General features: G+C 36.9%; 1 protein-coding gene across 7 annotated transcripts in view; it reads right to left on the reverse strand.

Moving 5' to 3' along the window:
* BIRC6 (baculoviral IAP repeat containing 6) overlaps positions 1 to 21,346 on the reverse strand; it is a 188,946-nt gene that overhangs the window by 153,955 nt on the left and 13,645 nt on the right. For 6 of the 7 annotated variants that reach the window (XM_087777214.1, XM_087777212.1, XM_087777211.1 and 3 more), the window contains exons 2-10: positions 18,703 to 18,884; positions 15,633 to 15,770; positions 15,028 to 15,221; positions 12,990 to 13,101; positions 11,595 to 11,677; positions 10,165 to 10,387; positions 9,904 to 10,064; positions 7,957 to 8,015; positions 5,226 to 6,620 (exon numbers count right to left, since the gene is read on the reverse strand). In XM_087777214.1, coding sequence (XP_087633340.1) covers positions 5,226 to 6,620; positions 7,957 to 8,015; positions 9,904 to 10,064; positions 10,165 to 10,387; positions 11,595 to 11,677; positions 12,990 to 13,101; positions 15,028 to 15,221; positions 15,633 to 15,770; positions 18,703 to 18,884 — 2,547 coding nt within the window. Of the gene's footprint in view, positions 1 to 5,225; positions 6,621 to 7,956; positions 8,016 to 9,903; positions 10,065 to 10,164; positions 10,388 to 11,594; positions 11,678 to 12,701; positions 12,786 to 12,989; positions 13,102 to 15,027; positions 15,222 to 15,632; positions 15,771 to 18,702; positions 18,885 to 21,346 lie in introns of those variants that run through there. The other variant, XM_087777215.1, reaches the window with a different exon arrangement.

Raw genomic sequence — 21,346 nt, forward strand, 5'->3', positions numbered from 1 at the left:
AAGCTCCAGTCTGAACAAACACTTTCTCCACCAAAGGGGAGTGACTAGAAAAACTCTTGTTACAATGTAATGCTACAGGCAAGAATTTAGGAGAACTATGTATATAGAAAAGAACATTAAAAAAAGAATAATGCCAAAACAGACACCTAAAGAATAAAGTGTTTATAAATGAAAGTGTAAAACAGTAAGATACAAATGTACATGACGGGTTACATTCCGTGTTTGTGGTCTGCTTTTACAGCTTCCAACTCTGACTAATTCAGAGACAGACAATATCCAAAAGAACTGATCCAACGTGATCTAGGATTCGCTATGTGGGAGAAGCTGATTATGGAACTTCAATTGGAGCTGGGTCTTTTTGTCTGTCGGCTCTGAAGCAACATAGGCAGAAAAGAGAACTGCTAAAACGAAAAAGCACTAGAGTTCTTCTTTCTTTAAGAAAAACTTCTTTTTTCCCCCCTGCTTTTTCCCAAACTACTTCCAAATATTAATTAAACTGAAAATATAACTAAATTAATTTAGGCAACTACTGAAGAACCACTTCTTAAAAATCAAATTGTCTTTCTGTTGAGAGATTTTTTGCTAGATGTAATGCAAAGACAAGTACTGGCATTTGCAACAGGACTCAACAGGGAAACAATTTACTGTACAACCTTCGCTCACCACAGACATTCAAAAACTAGATTTGTGAAAGTAATAAGATTGCAAATTTTAGGTGAGCATAATCCAGGAATGCTTCACTCACTAGAAGAAACTAAAGCACTCAAACCGATCATACACATTTTTGACATCTGCTGAATCAGACAGTCTGGCAGGAAAGCACCTGCTTCACCACAACACCCTGAACATTTCCACTTCTTGTAGCATGTTTGAAATGCCACCTCACTTTCCTACTCAATAATATTTCTTCAGAGAGCTTCAGACACTGAAGTTTGTAACTTGACAAGGGGGAACATCAGTAGCAGTCAAAGACAGAAAACTGACAGTTCTTAATGATCTTTTTAAAAATACTCCCAGAAACACAAGCATGCACCATTTTCAAAACTGACCAAACAAAACACAAGCAGAGATTTGCACCTTTATGTCAGATAAAAAAGGAACGTTTCAGATATTTCCACCTCATTCCATAATCTAAAGCAAAGTTCAACAAAATGGCCTGAACGGCAAACACAGCTAAGCAGCTAACGTAAGGGAACAATCCAAAACAAACCCAACAAAAAAGAAGAATGTATACTGTGGACTGTTTTCTTAAGTAATTTTGGGTAGGGCTGTAATTTAACAAAAGCAATATAATTAGATGAAAACTGAGATATAAAGGAGGCGGTGACCAATGTAGCTCTGGAAATTTATGCATCCAATACAAACTATATCTGATCCTCTTAAACACCAGATAATAGGCTTCAAATATCATCAAAAGACCACCCTACAGCTGTAACCCTATTCAAAAACAATACCTGTCAGCCTACTGCATAGTTTTATAATAAAGAATTCACTTTTTTTGGATGCTACAAAAGCAGAATTTAAGCTGTTATGTATTGACAATACAAGACTAAACGTTTAAAAACCTCATATTGTAACACACAAAGCACTACTAAGAGGGATATTAACTATAGTCTACCTTGGCCAAGGGGAAGAGGAGAAAGCAAAATACAAAGATATTAAAGTCCACTATGTTTGCCTAACAGAACTGAAACCAAAAATAATTCAGTCTCTTCTCCCAAGTACCAAGCGATAGGACAAGAGGAAATGGCTTCAAGTTGCGCCAGGGGAGGTTTAGATTGCATATTAAGAAAAATTTCTTCACTGAAAGGGTAGTCAGGCACTGGAACAGGCTGCCCAGGGAAGTGGTTGAGTCCCTGGAGGTATTTAAAAGACGGGTAAACGTGGTGCTTAGGGAGACATGGTTTAGTGGTAGACTTGGCAGTGCTAGGTTAATGGTTTGACTTGATTATCCTAAGGGTCTTTTTCAACCTAAACGATTCTATGATTCTAACACGCTTGCACACTTCCCCCCAGAGGTCACCTCCACGTAATCCTTGCAGAAACAGAGAAGCACCTCAAGCTGACACCAAGAGGTAACATTTCGAAGTGGGATAAGGATAATTATTCCCAACTCACAAAGATGGATGATGCCAAATGCGGGTCTAAAACATTTTTACATAAAATGACTCAAAACCTGAAACATCTATTTACATAGAGGTTTCTTTTCAGTTATATCTTAAAGGCAGCTATGGGAAAAATTATGTGATCTACCAATGAAAATAATATGTCAACAAGCAGGAGCAGCAGGAAAAAAAAAAAAAAAAAAAGGGCTATTGTGCATCCAAAGTTTTCAGACATTGAAGTACCTCTTTGCCTGCTCCCACCATCCAAGCAAATAAACAGGAAAGAACATACTGCTCAGCTTATATTCTTGAATAGTTTCCCAACAACACCCAAGCATTTCCAGTGCATGTAGGTTCCAAATCTTCTACTTAACATTTTCACTTATGTCTCTGCACTAGAAGCTACTTGCTAAAAGGATTAACATTGAATACATCAGTGAATATAGTTATTCTACTTTCAACACGTATGTTCCTAACACTGTCAGACTGCAGGCATCATCCCATATGTGGCAGTAAATATAGAGGAGCAAAGACCTCAAAGTGATTTTCGAAGAAGCCTAAGAAAACTGCATTTAAGAAAAAATAACAATTAAAAAAAAAATTTCAGCCACCTAGCAGACAAGCAAGCAATTTTACCTTTACCCACTTACAGCAGAAAGATTAAAGGATGATTATGTTCAGCACAACAAAAATTATGCAAAACTTATTCCTTACATCAAGTTATTCAAACGTACAATAAGATAGAGGATTTAAAAAGTTATATTAATAGTTGAGCTTTTTTATTTGCGCTTTCTTGTAATATTCCTGAATTTTATGTAGTACAGTTATTTATAAACATTTAAGATCAAGTCATTCTTTACAAAGCTTCTTATTTTGGCATAAACGTTAGGACTCTGAGGCTTCAGATGTATGTAGTATCAGACCCCGAAATCCAGACTTCTAATGGACATTGGTCCCTAAATATTTATGATGGCTTTGGACTTAATTTCTCAAAAGTGAGAAAAATTATACCAGGAGAAGTGACTGAAATGTTAAAAAAGGAATAGAAATTGAAAGCTTCTACAGACATTTAAGGAATGAATAATGAATTCTGAAGTTCATTCTAATTTGGTTGCAGAGCAGAAAATCAAGTTCCAAATAGAGGTGCAGTGGGTGTATAGAGGTGCAGTGGGTGTAAATGAAAAATAAGAACAATCAATGGATAAAAAAAGGAAGAGTTATCAAAGTACCGTATTCAAAAGAGGAAACTTCCTAGCAGAGGGGTACCTGTGGCACAGAGGACCACAGAAGAAAAAATCCAAACTCTCAGTCATCTTAAAGGCAGCAAGAACAAAAGAAGTCACAGCAAAGCTATTTATAAATTACTAGATGGATATTATAACACTCTCAGAGAGGAAAAAATACAGAGGTATTTACTGAAAAAGCAGAATGATGTGCTTGTCTATTATGAGGAAGATGAAGTATTCTCCAGTCAGTTACAGAGGTGGTGGTTATCTAGGCAGAAGAGACAAATACTCCTACATACTCGGAATAAATGCTCCCAATTCATCCGACCTGCATATCTTACACTCACGGTGCCAAGACAGGTTTAGCTAACACCAAATGCTACAAGAATATAATTAACATACACACGAACACTGGATGGGAAAGTACCGTGCACAGTAACAACAAGCCCTTTAACTTTTATCATTAATCTTAAAACACAAGAAAGACAGAATAGATATGATGTAAGAAAAAAATTAATAGTAGTACAATTCTGTAGAAAAAAAACTTAGCAAGGTTTGGGTTTTTTCACATGAGATTGCAGTTTGATCAGCAAAGTATAGGTAAAAATATTATGACATGGATATGATATACTAACAGTTTTCAAAGGCAATTAACCTTTCAGTTAGAGTTCAGTTTTAACTAGGAAAAAGCGTGCACTATTAAATAAAGCTAAAACAGCTTAACAGACATTTCTTCAAAAGCAGTTACCAACAGAGAATAAATTAGTAAATACAAATGTCTCCATTGGGAATCTACAAACATCAATACTAGTTGCTACCATGTGTTTTTTCATCCATGCTAAAAAAGCAAATCTAAAATCTCCACTGCTAAAACTCTTGGTAAGTAAGTGATAAACCCTTAAGAGACACGACATTTTTACTATAAGCATGACTTTATCTGTTGGAAATAACAGGTAAATCTGATCTGAGTTTAACAACCACTCATAGGAGGACTGCATAATCAATCAACATGACACCACCACAAAAGGAGGGAATCTGTCAATTTAAATTCATCCAGTAGAGATAAAGTTCAACATGATATTGGTGGGAGTTCATTCAAAATGTGCGAACCATCCCATCACCTTAGGCCCTCTGAGAGGCTAAGCGTTTCCACCAGAGCTGCATTCAAGTGCAGGAGAACTAAATGAGACATTGGTGCACAGAGGAACTCAGCTGGATGACAGCCAGAACTGTTTCCACTGCCCCAGTGTGACACAAGGAAGCAGAGAGGTGTGTGGTGGTTTAGGGACTTCTATGAAGTAGCAGTTGCCTGGACTTGAGTTACACTTCCATTCTACCTGCCCCCTTCCCCCAAAATGTCTTGTGTTCATTTTGAAGAAGACTTAACAATCCTGCATGGATAGTCTGGCTCTCATGCTCAAGAAAGTGTAATCCCAATTGCAAAAGGCTGAAGCAGAACCAGCAGCCCTATCTGAAAGAAGATACAACTGATCAATGGAATAGGGTATAAAAGCGCTATCTTCTCTACCCTCTTGAATATCGCCAGTTACAGACAGGAGACATTTTTCTGAAATGTGGATCTCTAGCACAGAAATAATTACATACAAGAATTATTTTTATTTGTTTTGGGTTCAAGAAAATCTGTGCCTCTACAAGAACAAATTTACCAGTACACTGGACATACCCAAGAGTTATTCCCATTTTAGAGATTAAAATCTACATTTAAGGTGAGGAATTAATTAGAGTCCATGCTCCCTAGAACAGAATTAAACTGTACATAAATTCAGTGGAATTTGCCTATTACTATTTTGAATCTTAGATTCACACATTCTATAATATAATCCAAATACAGTCAAATCAAGCATTAAAAAAATTTTTTAAAGAAAAGTCTTACCTTTGGTGCATGCACATAATCTGTCTGTGCCCGAACAGTATATCACAGAGACAAACATATCTGGTTCCTCAGTGCCCTCTTTTTTAGGTGGCTCCACTTTGGCCAGAATTTCAAAGTTCGAAAGATCTAGTATTTTTACATATCCTCCCTGAGTAGTTATTACCAGGTGCCCAAGAGTAGAGATCTCGGATCTTCTCTCTCTCCCACTGCCATTTTTAGAAGTTAATTGTATTTCCTCTACAGGCTCCTCACAGTCATCCTCTCGATTATCCAATATATCTGGTGGGAGCAAAATCATTGAGGTAATTGTGTCTTGGGGGTCTTTGATATGCTGGATTTTTACCGGTTCCTCCTCTAGAGTAACTATTCTAGTGGCATAATTCATTTTATAAAGCACTAGGTATCCACCACTAACACTTCTCTGTTCAGGTTGAATTATTAAAGGAGTTGGTACATCTGCTGGTGACTCATGTTGGATTACATCAATACTCGTGCCATTTACTACAGCAAGACTTGATTCTAGTTCCCCCTTCCTTCTATTACATAGTGCCGAGTTTAATTTATTTAAATTATTCAAGGCCTCTACTTGATTTATTGCACTCAGAGATTCGACAGGACAAGTCCGCAGTCCTACTAACAAATGAACTCCATCTGCACAAGGAGTGATTGAATCTACACACAGGTTCTCCTCCTCTGCAAACTTTGGCAGACGCAGGCACTGAACCAAAGTCCCAGGCTTGGGAACCATAGAGCTCCACTTGTCCGAGTCCGGAGAAGTTAGGTTGGCTGCAGCATCTGCAAACTGCTGAATGTAAGTCACAGGGGGATCCTGTAACAGCAACTGTTCCTGACTGTCCAGCTCCATTTCAATGATCTGTGGAACTGTGAAACCATCATCATGTATACTTTTACTCATAATATTGTTCATCTGTGAAAAGAGTTTTCCTGCTTTTTCATCAGACTCCTTAATGCTGTATAGCAGCAATACAGGTAAAGTCCTCCTTACCAGAGGGGAATTCAGTTCTGAATTAGTGCAGGATTCATTGTCAGTTGAGCCCTGTTCCGAGACACTCTCACCTCGAGTCCTACTTAAGCCATCCAGTGACCGCTGAGAGTTACTGCTAACAGGAGAGGTAGCAGGTGATTTGTATGTTAATAGACCTCCAGCTAATAAACAAGGAAAAGGAATGTTGTGTTGTTCTAGATGTTTTTCCTTCATCTTTTCACTCTTACAGTTGGCCAAACAGGGATTTGCCCCAAGTTCTTCTAGATCCTTAACCGTATCTTCCAGAACATTTGCAACGATTTCCCACTGAAGTTTTTCAGGTTGCTGAAGAATGCTGAGAGCTGTTATATCAAGGCTGACTTCCATAGTTTCTTTTTGTGATGTATGCCCTTGAAAACAAAACCATTTAACATAATATGTGTTCAAAAAAAGGAATCATACTGCATATATTATGGACTTATCCTCATAATAAAGCAAAAGTCACTGCTCTACAGTTTCAACATGTTAAAACATTCCATATGTTCAAGATTTGATAGTCAAGAAACAATAAAAGAGGCCCAGAAACATTTCTTCCACATAGACTAATGGTTCTCCTAATTTTATCAACAAGAGTGAAAGTAAAGAGAACAGGACATTAGCCTTTGTAACAAGTCTCCCAGTAAAAAGCATTATCTTTCTACCAATTATTCTACTTAGGCTAGACCACCATACTTCAATCCAACTAATCTAATCAATTCAATTCGTGTTCTGCCATATATTATTCCCCTTCCTTCCTAGACAATCCACAACCATCAAAAATCTGCAATTCTGCAGATTCATTCTCCAATCTTAGTTGAAAAACATGTCATTTTACTCTCACACTTGATACTTCCCAGCATGTAACAGACCACCTAATAGAAAGAACTCCAAGCTATTATAAAACAAAACCCAGTAAAAACTTAAGGGAGATAGCCTGATCAAATTAAACTGTACTGCAAGAATAACAGGAGAGTTCAACTAAGTAATGAAGAGATTTAAAAGATTACAAAGGACACTGTACGAACTCAGATTAAGAGGTGACTTCAGCATAAATGACAGAGCACCATTTTTGCCAATACTTTTGTTGAAAAAAATCCTTTTTACATGTCAAGTCTATTTCCTTGTGTGTATGCACATGCACATGTTCTTTTTTTTTTTTCCCATTTGCTGATCCTTGCTCAAAGATATAAACCGGATTATGGGAAAAAAGCATGAAACCCTCCCTCCCATCAAAATTTCTGATTCAACCTCTAGGAAAATAACACAAGAACACCATGCATAGCGCTACTCTGCTTCCATATGAAATCTTTATTCAGGAAGAGAAATACTCTCCCAAAGTGCATAACCACAGGGAAACAATCAAGATACAGGAACTCCCTCCAAAAGGGTTTTGTACAGCTGTAATTTGTTCCCGTTCTAAGTAACTTCTTTTAATGTGGTTTGTGTGTTTCAGTGACAGGAAGATAAGCAATGCTTGCTGTCAAATAAGACATTTATTAACCAACAAAGTAGGGTTTTTCTTTTCTCCTGTATGTAATCTCTCCACCACACAGTGACTTAAATATTGGCATTGCTTTCAAGGTCAATCTTTTTCCTTTTTTCTAGTACAGTGAATATAATATCATTGGTTTTGACAGGCTTTTTTAAAAGCCTGAGAGGAACAATTTCCCTCCTGACCTCTAAATACATGGATCAGACATAACCTACCTGTCACAGATTCCGATCTGGAATGCTCTTCACTGTCTGAATCCTCCAGTAGGTCATCACTGAAAAAAGATAATGCATGAATGACACCATGTACACTGTAGCTGCATTCTTATTTTTAATTAAATTTCAAAAAATTAGTAAAAAATACAATGTGTGTTATAACCTGGCATTTCTTTTAGTCAGCATGGTACATCCATTGATGAGCTGGTCACAGACTCTAACAATATAAGGATTTTTTTTCCTCCACCATCAAACCAGTAGACCAGCTTTCTGTTTGCCTCATTCTACCATTGTATTCAGACATAAATGGAATTAAAATGAAAGCCAGGTCTCAGGAATCTTTCCAAGAAAAACAAAACCAAACAAACAAAACTGCTAAAAACTGATGACACCTTCTTCAAAGCTCCTCAAAATAGTCCGAAATGTGGAGCTGCCAGACTGGTCGTAATTCTACCAAGGAAATTTTGCAGCTAGTACAGAAAGGGTGTATGAACAGTGTGTTGCTTTTAAAACCAGATGAATCATTTTTTCATAAAAGCAGATTCCGTTCAAGATACCTCTTCAAGAGAAATAGGTCCTTCAGTAGTTCTAAGAATATATGAAGATTTTACGCATCTGGCTTTTCCAATGTAAGAACCAATCTCCTATTACAGGCTCTTTACACACAGGAAGAACAGTAATGCCTTTGCAGCTTTAGGTATAACTACTCACAGTACCAAGTCAGATCCCCAAATTTCAACAAACTGGATGCTTCCTCCTCACGCCCAAGAAATAGATCTTGTTTGGCTCAAACCTGATCAACCTTCACTTTGCGACAAGACAGCAACAATTCAATACTTTGACTCTGATCCAGCTTCCCCTTGAGTGGGAAAGTGATAGTAAATTTCATATAGATTAAGTGAAGTGAAAGATGCTTAGTTCTGAGCAGTATGATTGTACTGATTGTACTATCCTTTAACCAGCTCTTAAAATTGGCTTAATTCTTTAACTCTCAAGGAGTTTACAGCCCTAAAGCTACCGTAAAAGTCTAGGCCCCAGCAGCTGTCAGGCCCCACACTCTGATGTTGCCCGTGTTTCTACATACCCTCTTCAGAGGAGCAAGCTTCATATTTGCTTTGCAGTACTGTAGGAATCACACCAAGCTTAAAACCAAAGATTTACTTTCCTGTGCATGTAGCAGTACTGTTACTTTCCATGATGCTGAAGTTTAAGAAGAAACATTCAGAAAACTAGCAAGACTCCCCAAACACCTTTTGTCCTGAGTTTTCCAACAATTATTCACACTTTTGTTTGAGTTTTGGTAATATGAGAAAAGAGTTTCCAGTAACAGACTATAAGAAGCATAAATGAAAGAATACTGCTTTTTCTCACATGACACTTTTAAGCACTGGCATACAATCTAGCTAATCTAAAAGCTTGCGACGGGACTGCCTAATTGCTGAGAGTCTGTATGCATGTGTTAAAGGTACAAAATGAAAGCAATTCCTAGCCCATCCACATAATTTATTTTCAGAATGACATAACCAGAAGTTACAGAGAAGCAATCAGAGAAAAGCGTGTTCCAGAAGTCCACGAGTAGCCTTTACTTTCAAAACCTGAAATGCATAACCCATTACTAAAATGAAAAGTTGTTCCAAATCTTATATTCCTTTCTCTTTCTTTTCTGCCTCTGAAACATCAGCACAGGGCAGCAATGAGATCTGGTGTCTCTCTGTTAGTGGAGTATAAAAACCGAAACCACAGGAATAAAATGGAATTGGCTTTAAAGACAGAAAATTAGATTATTAAGTGTTGAATTGAGTACAGATATGCAGTGATCAAAAAAAATTATCTCAATTAAAAAAAAAATCTTACCAATCTTATGTTTCACAAAGCATGACTTAACTAAACGGCATTTACCACTTATACAGCAGCATTTCATATTTCTAATTTTGTAGATCGGCATACCTGTCTCCTTCTAATTTTGGTATATCTGAGCAGCTAGATGAATCTTCTAGCCATGCTAATGTTGGTCTCCTTGAGTCAACCCCTGAGCTCTGTTCTCCTGATAACATAAGTTGCTGCACAATAGCCGGATCATATGCATTGATCTCAAATTTTAAGTGGACCTGAGAAACAACAACAAAAACCAGAAGACGTCTTTGATTTAAATCGAGATATGCTTAATCAGTAATCAGTTAATGAAAATTGGTTGTTTGTATTGTATACCTTCATAAGTTTGGAAACATCCCATATGCAGATCTTTCCTCGTTTTGTTGCAGCAGCTAGAAAATGAGGGCAACTTCCAGATCCAAAGCAGGCTATTCTGTCAGTGCCATCTGTGCAGGGAAATTGTGCTGGACTTGTTGCCAGTGTGACTGAAAGAGGTACATTCTGAGTGTGCTCACCCTTGACAAATGGGCAGTTTGGGGAATGTCTCTCATGTTCAGACCTTTTCATATTAAAAACAAACATAGCAAACATTGATTTCTTACTGTGAAAAATACACACATCATATACAAACTCAGCCCTTGAAGTGAAGCTGAAACTGAACTGTTTGAACTGTATTGCAGTCAACCATACAAGAGAGTTCTCAAGTTACTAGCGCAGCTTTCCCTGCTGCTTCTCAATAGCAGACTGTATTAAAGCCTTTAATCACTTAACGGATATTCATATTCAAATGGAGGAATCTACACACAGTGCTCTTAATATAACTAGTCCAATTTTAAAAAAATAATTGTTCTATAGGCAGTAACCCACCATATCCTCATGAAGAAAAGCACAGATTAAATTCTACAGAACATACACTAGAATTCCAATGTTATGAGATATTATTATAAGTAACCTTAATAAGATGAAGCAATGACCTGTCTTTTGATTTTTGTAAGTATGGATGCAGAACTAAATTGACAACAGTCCTGAATGACACACTGACCAAGAAGTATGAAAAAAAAACCCACTTTCTAATCTCAATCTATACCTAAGGCAGAGACATGGCAAAGAGCTATTACACTACTACAAAATGTCTGGAAACTAACGTGCGAAAGGAGGAGACAACGACTATGAAGATAAAATTACAAAGGAAAGTTTCCAGCAAGTCAGGAACCTGATGTGTTCAAATAACAATTATAAATTACCAAATAATCAAGATAAAAATTACGTTAAGAACCCTTTTAAAAATCAATATAAGGTCCTGCATTTCTGTCACTACGCACAATTTTAGCTGATTCAGGAAACTCGTAACGGATCTTGCAACTTCACATAAAAGACAAATATGCACTGCATGGCCATTGCAGTTTAAGAACTTTAAAAAAGATGTGTTCTAGTCACAATCATACAGAAGACTGAGTTTAGATCTCTGCAAAGAGATGTTGGCTGCCCTCTTTGCCATAGAACAATTTGAAATGAAACAGCAAATCAGAATTAAGAAATAAAATGAACTACAATTTCTTGGGTTTACTATTATACAGAAATTTGACATAGTACAGGGAATTATTTTGTGATTTGTCCCACGGAATCATTCTGGAAATCCATTCTTGTCAGTGACACTCCCTAAACTCACCAGAAATCTCATGGAGATAATGTTGATCTTTGTCCTCTAAAGATTTCTAACCTCTTCAGCACAAAATCAAGTCTACTCCAAACATCATTAAACTTACCAAGGTTCATCTGTAGGCTCCCAGCATACCAAACACACACTACAAGTAAAGCACATGGCTCTGTCATCTCCTGATGAAGCAGGCTACAAAAATAAGAAGAAACACTTGAAATTTATATAGCTATGTACTACAAAACACTTTAACTAGGTGATCAAGTCCTCTCCTTCTTCTAGTGGCATAGCAAAGCACTACATCAAACGTATAAAAGGCCTCAAATTACACACTATAAAGTGGCAGCATTTCACATTAAAAAAAAAAAAAAAGGATACACCACATTACTGTAGAAGAGACTCAGAACCAACACCTGTGCAAGCGACCAGATAAAAAACACACAGACATAGAACTGAACTCAGCATCACTGCTAAGACATTTTTTTTTTTCTTTGGAAAAAGTTCACAAGGTTCAAAAAATTTAGAACCTCAGCAGAATAACTGTACATCTGCATGCTTGGAAAAACACAGGTTAAACAAATATTTCCTATTATGCCTTCAATCTGCTGGAATATAAAGCATTCTATATCACTCCTCTGCAAAGAACAGTCGTGACAGAGGAAAAAGAATGGAAATTTCCATTCTCTTAAAATTTGGCATTTTCATGACCACATTTCAAGTCAGTGAGATATGCTTGGGAATATGCAGGTGCAATTCTAACATATGAATTCCCTGCATTTCTCCTCCTGAACAAGCTTAAGAAATCCTCCAAAAACTTTATCCACTTGCACCTATCAGGCTTTGCAGTTGACATAATGAGGCAAAAAATACTGATGTCAAATGATACACACTGTCTAGCCATCATTATCTAAATCCATGCCATAAATATTTTTTTTATAGTAGAAATAATTTCAAAGAATGAAAAATGGAAATAAGCAAAAGCAGTGGAATAAAACGTTAAGGTTGTATTTATTCACTAAGCTTAATAATTTAGTAATGTGATCTAGGACCATTGTTTGTTACAATACAGTTTAAGTCCCACTAGGAAAGTATGGTTAGAGAACTCCGATGTCAAGCTTATTGCTTTTTTTGCTTTACCTATAACATAAAAAGTAAGGATATTTACTCAACAATCTAACAAGGAGAAAAAGAGACTCTATGTAACAACCAGCTTCACCTTTATTATTGTTGTTTAACTCAGATCAATTTGATACTTAAACGCGTGTTATATGCTGAAGTTCAGAAAAATATTTTCTGTGATCTGTACAAAAAAAGAAGCAATGTCAAGGCATGGAAAAAAACCTGAAACTTAAAAATAGAAAAGAGCTGAATGACAAACTTTTTCATTATGGTTTTTGCATCATTGAAAGAATACATAAAAAAAAAACCAAAACACCAAACTTTTTCCCCTGCTCCCCAAACCTTCATCTAGGGAACAAATACTAAGAACAACTAAACCTTTTACCTGGTGATAGAACCCAGCTTGAGCCATAGGATCTGGCTGTGCCCACCTATAACCCACATGAGGCCATGAAGTGAATGTCTCCCGTCTGTTAGCTTCGCTATACATCAAAGACCTAGAAAAGTGAAAAATTCTACATTACGCAAAACTGCCACTTAGAATAAAAAAAGTAAACTATTTATGAGATATTGTCAATGCTTTAGTAACAGAAATACCACAGATAGTTATCTAGAACTTATACTTAAAATTATCATTAACGATTACAGAAAAGTTACTAAGTTCTCTCACTTAGGTGCCTAAAGTATACCCTCAGCAGAAGACCAAAAGCAATACAACAACCTACAGGCCTTAAAAGCAAGATTAATAAAATAAGCTTCCAGGTAGCCTATTTGGTCTAACTGCAAAAAAAGCATCATATATCCAAAGCTATTCTGCATTTAGGGAAGATGCAGAATCTAGCCCAATTGAACTGCTAGAGAGTTGGTTTTTTTAACATGACAACTACTGCAAAAATTTGGGTTTATTAGTTCAACAGATATGAATATGCATATTTAAAAATACTCCAAAGCGATATTTTAAGCTTAACTGAATACATGGTACAAACTCCCCCAACATTCATCACTCACTGCATACTATAACACTTAAAAATTATAAGCTACTATGTCACAAAATATGAATTCCTCTGCAGCTCAACATCTACACAGAAAAGAAGCCCCTCTCTTTTCCACCTTCACTCAGTGCATGTGCCTCATCTGAAATAGTACGTAAGAAACAACTATCAGCTTTTCTTTTTCCTTAACAGAAGTTTGTTCTCCAGTATCATCCCAAGAACTAGTGCTGCTAGACAGAAAAGTGCCTCACTTCTTGCTTCTGCCCCTCAGTTTCACAAGATTTTTGCTATCTTATAAGAGAATGGATATATTAAACATTTCCTACCAAGGAAGTAAACTATTCTTGCAACAGCCACATAAGGGCTGTCTTAACTTGACATTATACCATCTTAAGAGACAAATCTCAGAGAGCTCTAATCAAAAATACAATATGGCGAGGTACAGGTAGACCCGGAGGCTTGGGGAAGGGAAGTAAGAGATGCAATCAATTTTATTAAATTATTTGAGCTGTAAGAACTGATAATACGCTTGCAAAGAATATTTGTGTAGAAACTTTCAAGAAGGAACTTACAGACTTAGAAGATTTACCAGTATTCTAACTAGTCTCAGCTTATGAAGGTTAAAATAATGGGTTACTCGCTTGTGTACACATTATTACTTGGATCAGAAAGAGATGAAGCAACAATCTAAGGTAAAATTTTCTCTGACCCCAAACACATAGCAGGTGACTAGAGAGTTCAGAAGCAGCATATATATACTCTGCAAAGGTAACAACTTCCTAAGCTTCTAAAACACAAAACATGGGCATAACTCTTTCTTGCACAAAGGAAAAGGAATTGATTTCATGATGCAGCATAGTATGTATACTCTATCCTTGCTAGACAAACGAGTGTCCTCTTTGCATTCAAAAGAGGCATACATACGCTCTTAAACCTATGCAGTTTCTGAATGTCCCAACATTGCAGTCTCAGTAAGGCTCCAGTACTAGTTTGAGTAAAGCCAATAACTTAAGTAACTAGTCATACACACCTGTCCATTCAGATTAAAACCCCTAATCAAACATGATGAAGAGTAAAGCCTAGGTGAACTTATCACATTAACGTGTTACAATACCACCTAGGGACCTACATTTAGGGCTGCAATTGTTACCCTTCTGAAAGCATATGTTGGGATTAAGAGCAAAGTGAATTCAATTTGCCTGGCATTAAAGTCAGAATCCAAACAAAACAGTCTTGTTGCACCCATAAAGATTTCTCTAAGTTTAGTAATATGTACAGCGCGTTGCGCATTACACTTAATTAGCGGTATGTGAAAGAGCAAGAAAGTACAGAATAGGACTAATTGCTTTGGCAAATAAATTAAAGTCATCTAAGAGCTTATTTTGATATAACTAACGGGTCAAATTCATCACTTATTTTGTCTTAATATACCTGTCCACAGATCGACCAGGTCCCACACCAAGTTCTGGTCGTGCGCTGGGTAAGAGGTAAGATAACCTATCCATCACAGAGGATGCTACAGGTAAGGCAGCAATATTTTGATTTATCTTCTTGAGTTCATTTACAATGGCACTGGCGACAGACTTCAAAACATGATGAGGAAGGTGGAACATAACCGTTGCCCACTAAATTGAGAAAAAAAGTGCCTGGTTTATATTTTAAAATGTTAACATCTAAACAATAAATAGATCACAAAACTGTCAAAAGCAAAACCAAATGCACATCTTGCACCCTTTCTTGATTTCAAGAAATAATACAAGAACAAACACACAAAAGCAACATGGACATAATTCACGGAAAGTCAATAACTTCAGATTTTAAAGCTCAGTTGGGTTTATCAGCAAGAAACTAACCTTGTTTGTTCTCTTAACAAGTGAAACTTCACACAGAGGAACTAAGGAACACACAATACATTCCATCCTCTTCAAACAAAATCCACCACACTAGAGTCAAGCATTTTGTATGCTTCAATAATGGTAGCCAAGCAAATTAAGACTTGGTAAACCATGGTAGACAGTACAGAGACAAATTCTTACCTTTGCAACTTTATGATTTGCTGCTGTTTCATGTGAGGTATTTTTTAAACCATCCTTCAGTTGTGTGATGAATAAGTCATATCCCTCTGTGCTAGAAACATCTACTTTTTCTATGCAAGCAGATAACAGCTGCTGAGCCTAAAACGCAGATGTGCAAGAAAAGTCAGCATCCATGTTGAATAACTACAGACAAGAATTACACCTGTTTCATTACTCCGGGAAATGTAATTTTTTCATATCCTACTTTATCATACACTATATCAGCATAATTCCCGTAAGAGACCAAGAGTTGAGTAAGCAGTTCCAAATTTTACTTTGTAGGCCAATCAATGGATAAACTTCAGCCATAATGACAGTAATTACTACAAGTTCCCTCAAGGGCAATATTACCAAATGTTAAACATGTCAGTCATATAAACAATTAAAACAGAACATATATTAAAGCCAATCAAAAAGGAGACATCTATTGCCCAATGCTTTCCCTTCAAAAGGATTCATTCAGCTTAGGGACAAAAAGTGAGAGCAAGAACAAAGTCTTGACATTTTTCTGAGTAGCTTTGTATCTTAAAGAAAAGTAGATGATAATGAGAAAAACAACATTGTAACAAAATTAGAGATAAATGACTTACAATGCTAGTATAATGAAGCTAAAAAATGAGGCAAAACAACCCAGGCTAGTTTAGAATCTAGAATTTCTTAAAACTCAGAAATAATGCATCTAGAAAAGAACAATATAAACATCCATTTATAGACTTTATTTCTTCCAAATCCCATCTGTTTCTAGCTTGTCCCTCTGTCTGCTAACTTCATGTCAACAGGTAAGATTTAAAGGTACACTGTATGTGCAAAGCACACAGTATTCTGTATCTGTTCTTAGGTGGGCTAACAGCTGAAAAATGTTACATGAAATCTGTCGAGTTACACACACAGGGAAATATTTCCCACGGGCAATGGCCAGCCAGTCCTTTAAACAGCCACAAACTGCTCCAAACAGAATGGGCCACATGGCCACTTCGTTAGGTCCTTGGGGAGTTCAGGGGAAGACAGACAGAAATAAGGCAAATCAGTCCCCTAGCTAAGGCTGTATCTGTTTCTGGGATTTCAATAAAAAGACAATTATAATTCTTGTGGCATCTCATACTTCCCAAGTCTCTTGCAGGTGACAGAAGAACAACAGATAGATTGTGGAAGTTCATAAGTTTACAGTGTTCTACAGGGAAGTAAAAACAGCATAAGAGGCTGCATCATAACTTGTCAATGCTGCCGATTACAAATGCATAAAGACGTGCTGCATTATCAGCAGATCAATCATGTAAAAAGACTACTTAAATTAAGTGCAAAAATTTGCAGAAAAGTTCTAGAGACTAACAAAAATAAAGGCTTTTGTTTGGACAAAGGTTCTTGACCTTCCTGTGATGAAAGGTGGACTGATGCGTTTGTATGATATTTGCTTAATATTTACTAAAATTTTCTGAGGTCTGGGTACCTCCTCTTTAAAAAAAAAAAAAAAAATGTAAGAACTGAAGACTGCTAATGTTTTTCCTCGCATCTCACTTATTTGGCCATGAACTCCTCAAATCTGTTCCTACTAAACTATAATATTTTCCAATTTTTTTTCTACAGGACCTTTACAGAGAAGTGCTCTATTTTAACCTTGAAATAAGGGTCTGTAACTCTTTAGAACCAAAGAATCTTCAGCCAAAACTGACACAAACTTATAGGTTGTATTGAACCATGTGAGAGTGCAAACCAGTGACAGCAAAACTTATGAAAGGAAATGCTGACCTCTGTCAGTCTCTTCACACTCAGCCACACATAACAACATTTTGTAGTTACCCACAGAGGGTATAAAAATGATGCCAGCAGCAGTAAGCCTGATGAACCTGTAAAACTCTCGTCGGAGACCTCTATGAAGCAACTTTTTATTGCCGTTACTCCTGCTCAAGACAAGTAGTTAAAAACCTCACATATAACACACATTCTTGGATCCTAATAAGCACCTATTATTCAATACTCCGAGAGCACATAAATATTTTAAATCAATGCTCAGGATAAATTTTTGTTGGTGGTGCATTATTCAATATAAATTTATTTCCCACAGAGATGAGTGGGAAGTGCTCTTTTCTCAGAATGCTTTAAAGATTCAGAATCTGGATCTAGTAGTCCAGTTTTGGTTTTTCAACTATAAGCACTATTCTAAATATTACCACTGGCAGATGCCCTATGCTTTTCCCAAACAAAGAATTAATCTTGCTTGTAATTGAAATTGTACAGATTCACTTCTCAGGTCTATTATTTCATGACCGCTACAAAGGTGAAAGCTACTTTCCTCATCACTGAGTGCCTGAGAATAGAAGCAATTGTTAGCTATCTTGTATTAGGCAATGTTTGAAAATAAGAATGTAGGTGCTACCTCACCTAATAAATGCTATGCTAGCTGAAGGTAAACCAGTGCAACAAAATCCTAAGCATTACACTCTAAGCAAAAACGTATACACTAGATGCCCTTAAAGTGATACTAAATCCTTGGTTATACTGTCTCAAACCAGGAGGAATCGCGTTACAGCTGCGATAGTCCAAACATAAAAGGGAAGCCAGGTTTGTAGGGAAAGAAGTCTTTCATTAGGCCAACTGACCTAGCTAGAAAAGTTAGATTCTAGCATTAATTCTTCACATGTAGCAACACCATATTAGCTGATTTTAACTGTCTTTTTTTGCCCGAAAGCCTAAAACAAAAAAATTCAACGATGCCTAGCAGCCCAGACTGACTTCTAGAAGCGCATACAGATTCCACACATAAGCACTGACAAAGCTCTGGAAATGAGTCCTTATTTCTGGTTACTAAAAAGTTCTTTCATCTGAAATAATGTGCTCTTGATGAAGCAAGCTCTTATTTGTTTGAGATACAGCAAAAAGCTATTGCCCTATGACAGCTAATAACTAAGAAACTTTTCCATTACATCCTGTTAATACCACACTAGAAACTCAGGGTCAAACATCTGGTTTCAGTATTTCTGACAGAGTTATTTACATACAGCTTTTTTTTTTTTCTCCCCTCGCCACATCTTACCTCTGTAACTGGCAATTCAAGCTGAACCACGTCATCTTGTTTTGAAACAGGCGTTTGCAGAGCTGTGTCTAAGAGTAAGATGCCATTGAGATCTTTCCTACATCCTACTGCATAATCATCCACAAAGATCACTTTATCCACAGCAGAAATATACTGGCATTTCACCCGTCCACCTGGTTTAGCTATAAAGGGAAAGATAAAAAGCAAGATCCGGTTAGAAAACAGCTTTTATAAAAGACCTTTAATATCTGTTCCAGAAAGTAACGTTAACACTTCAGCAACATCTTTACTTCTTGAGATGAGCAAAAACTAGCATTTTAGCTACTACAACTCTCAAACTTTTCTATTTCCTACATTAAGCAACAAACAACCAAAATCTATATATCCCATCACCAACTACAACTATTTTATTCCTGTAATGGAAGCCATTATTCAAGTCCTAATGTAGATGCCTGATGTACTCGATGTTAGCTGACCATCAATAATAAGAATTAAATTGTACAAATCAGCATGAAAATTAAGACAAAATTGCTACACTGCCATTAAGGCTGATTAACACCATTTCAGCAAGCAGAACAATACTCAAACTTCTGAAAACTAAGTACAGCACATAACGTGCCAATGCTACACGTGCTCCTTGAGACACAGGCAGCTTATTTCTGCTCAGCACTGCACAGGTGATGCCAGTAACAGGCTAGAGAAGTTTGGTGGGGGTGGAGGAAGACTATCAGCAGATAAATAACGAAAGGCTGTGGCAATGGATATGATCCCCAGAAATGTTTAGTGTTACTCGACATTATTACGTGTCTAGGGTTGGATGGATTGTAAAACTAAAGCCATGTAATACGCTATCTGTGTAGAAGGCAAATTGCTTTAATTCATGGAAAGTGTAAGCTGCTGCTACAGAAGCAGACTGTATGTGTGTTGTAGGTACATCATGCAAAGGGCAAAGCTGAAATCGCTGGATCGTCAACCTAGATCTCTTCTTGTTGCACAGGAACAGGAGTTTCATTAAGTTTTGCATTAATCAAGTCCTGACCCTGTTCTCCTCTTTCCTCAGACACTGGATACTGTTTTTATTATGAATAATTAAAAATCACCATTTAGGTAGCTAGCATACATATAAAGCATCCAGATAAAGACAGCTACATAAGTCTGTCATTTTCACACTTTGATATAGTTAAATGGAAATTAAAACTTCTCCAAATATAGGCACATCAATCCAACCACATTACATTTGTGGTATCCTCTCTCGACAACTCAGGTCGAGAATAGTTGTCAGCTGCCCTTCTCACCAAAATTTTGGAAACAATGACTCATATACTCTCAAAATATAGGACATATGCCTTTGCCTGCATGAAGTATACTGCAATTGTAATCATTGCTATAACAGTCAGAAACACTTCAAGAGCCCTGGAATCACTTGATAGTTGTGAAGTCGTTAGTCCTAGCTCAACAAAAAAGGGTCCTCTGAATGGCAAATCAACTAGTTTCAAACTGTATTTTTGCCAATACATCGGAGTTCCTCACACAAGACTTTCTACAGACAACACAGCTGCAGGCAAGGAAGTAAGTCATTCTACAGAAAAATATAGTTTCGACAAAAACTCAAATACAAGTTTTAACGTCTTTAAAAGTATTAGTTTCAACAATGTACTGGAAACTGTTATGTAAATAAACTGAAAGGTACCTGATGCCCTAAACTAGAAACCTCAGTAAATGGTGTTTGCAGTCTATTCAGTGTGATCCAAGTGGTGGATCAGTACAGGACACTTTCTTTAACCCATCTCTGCTCTCCTCCTCCTTCCCAAAGAAAATGGGAAAAGCAGCTCACCTTTTCTGGCAGCGCCAACACCATGAACACTTTCGTTTGCACTTTCCTTATTTCCTGTCAAGCACAGGAGTATGCTCATGCTCTCTGACTAGGAGTTCAGCAGCCTGTAGGAGCCCCGGCCCTCGTGGCCTTCCAGGCTAAACCATTCTTATTTTATCATTTCTGTAGTGAAGTTAGTGAAATCTCATGTCTAAACCACCAAATGGCTATTTAATATCCTCTGTGAAGGTAGTCCCAATTTTTAGAAGCCAATGAAGATTAGTGATGAGGTAGATAACATGCCTCATCAGCATAACGTTTCCGCTCCATTAAGAAACAAAACAAAAAGTTATAATTACAGCACAAGAAATATATTGCCTAACAGCTGTGATTCTCACTGTGCTGGTTAATATTTTGGTTGGTTACATTGACAGAAAGACTTTGGTCAAACTATCTCTACAAAGTTATTTATAGTTGCCGGTTGTATTTTATTTGAAGCACATAAGAACAAAACAAGCTCCCTTAGTCTAAGTAGATGGAGCTTCGAGGAAATGATTCAATCAATATTTAGTGTCGTTCCAACACCCTGGGAAACACATTCTGCAACTGACTGGTTTACACTTTGAATAGCCTCTGAACTGTTGGCAAGCTATTTTGAAAACTTAGGAGTTTAATTTTGAAGTTCAGAAAACACATTTCAAGATGGTTCTACTCATAGTCACAAACTATATCATAGTTCACATATGGCTGGCCATATGATTAAAACAGTAGGTTGACAACCAGGAAACTAAAGAATTTAGAAGTCACCACTGTAGAAGAAATGCCTAGAAA

Source organism: Nipponia nippon, unplaced genomic scaffold (assembly GCF_047370975.1).
Source record: "Nipponia nippon isolate SJK-2023a ecotype South Korea unplaced genomic scaffold, ASM4737097v1 scaffold_4, whole genome shotgun sequence".
NCBI classification, from domain to species: domain Eukaryota; kingdom Metazoa; phylum Chordata; class Aves; order Pelecaniformes; family Threskiornithidae; genus Nipponia; species Nipponia nippon.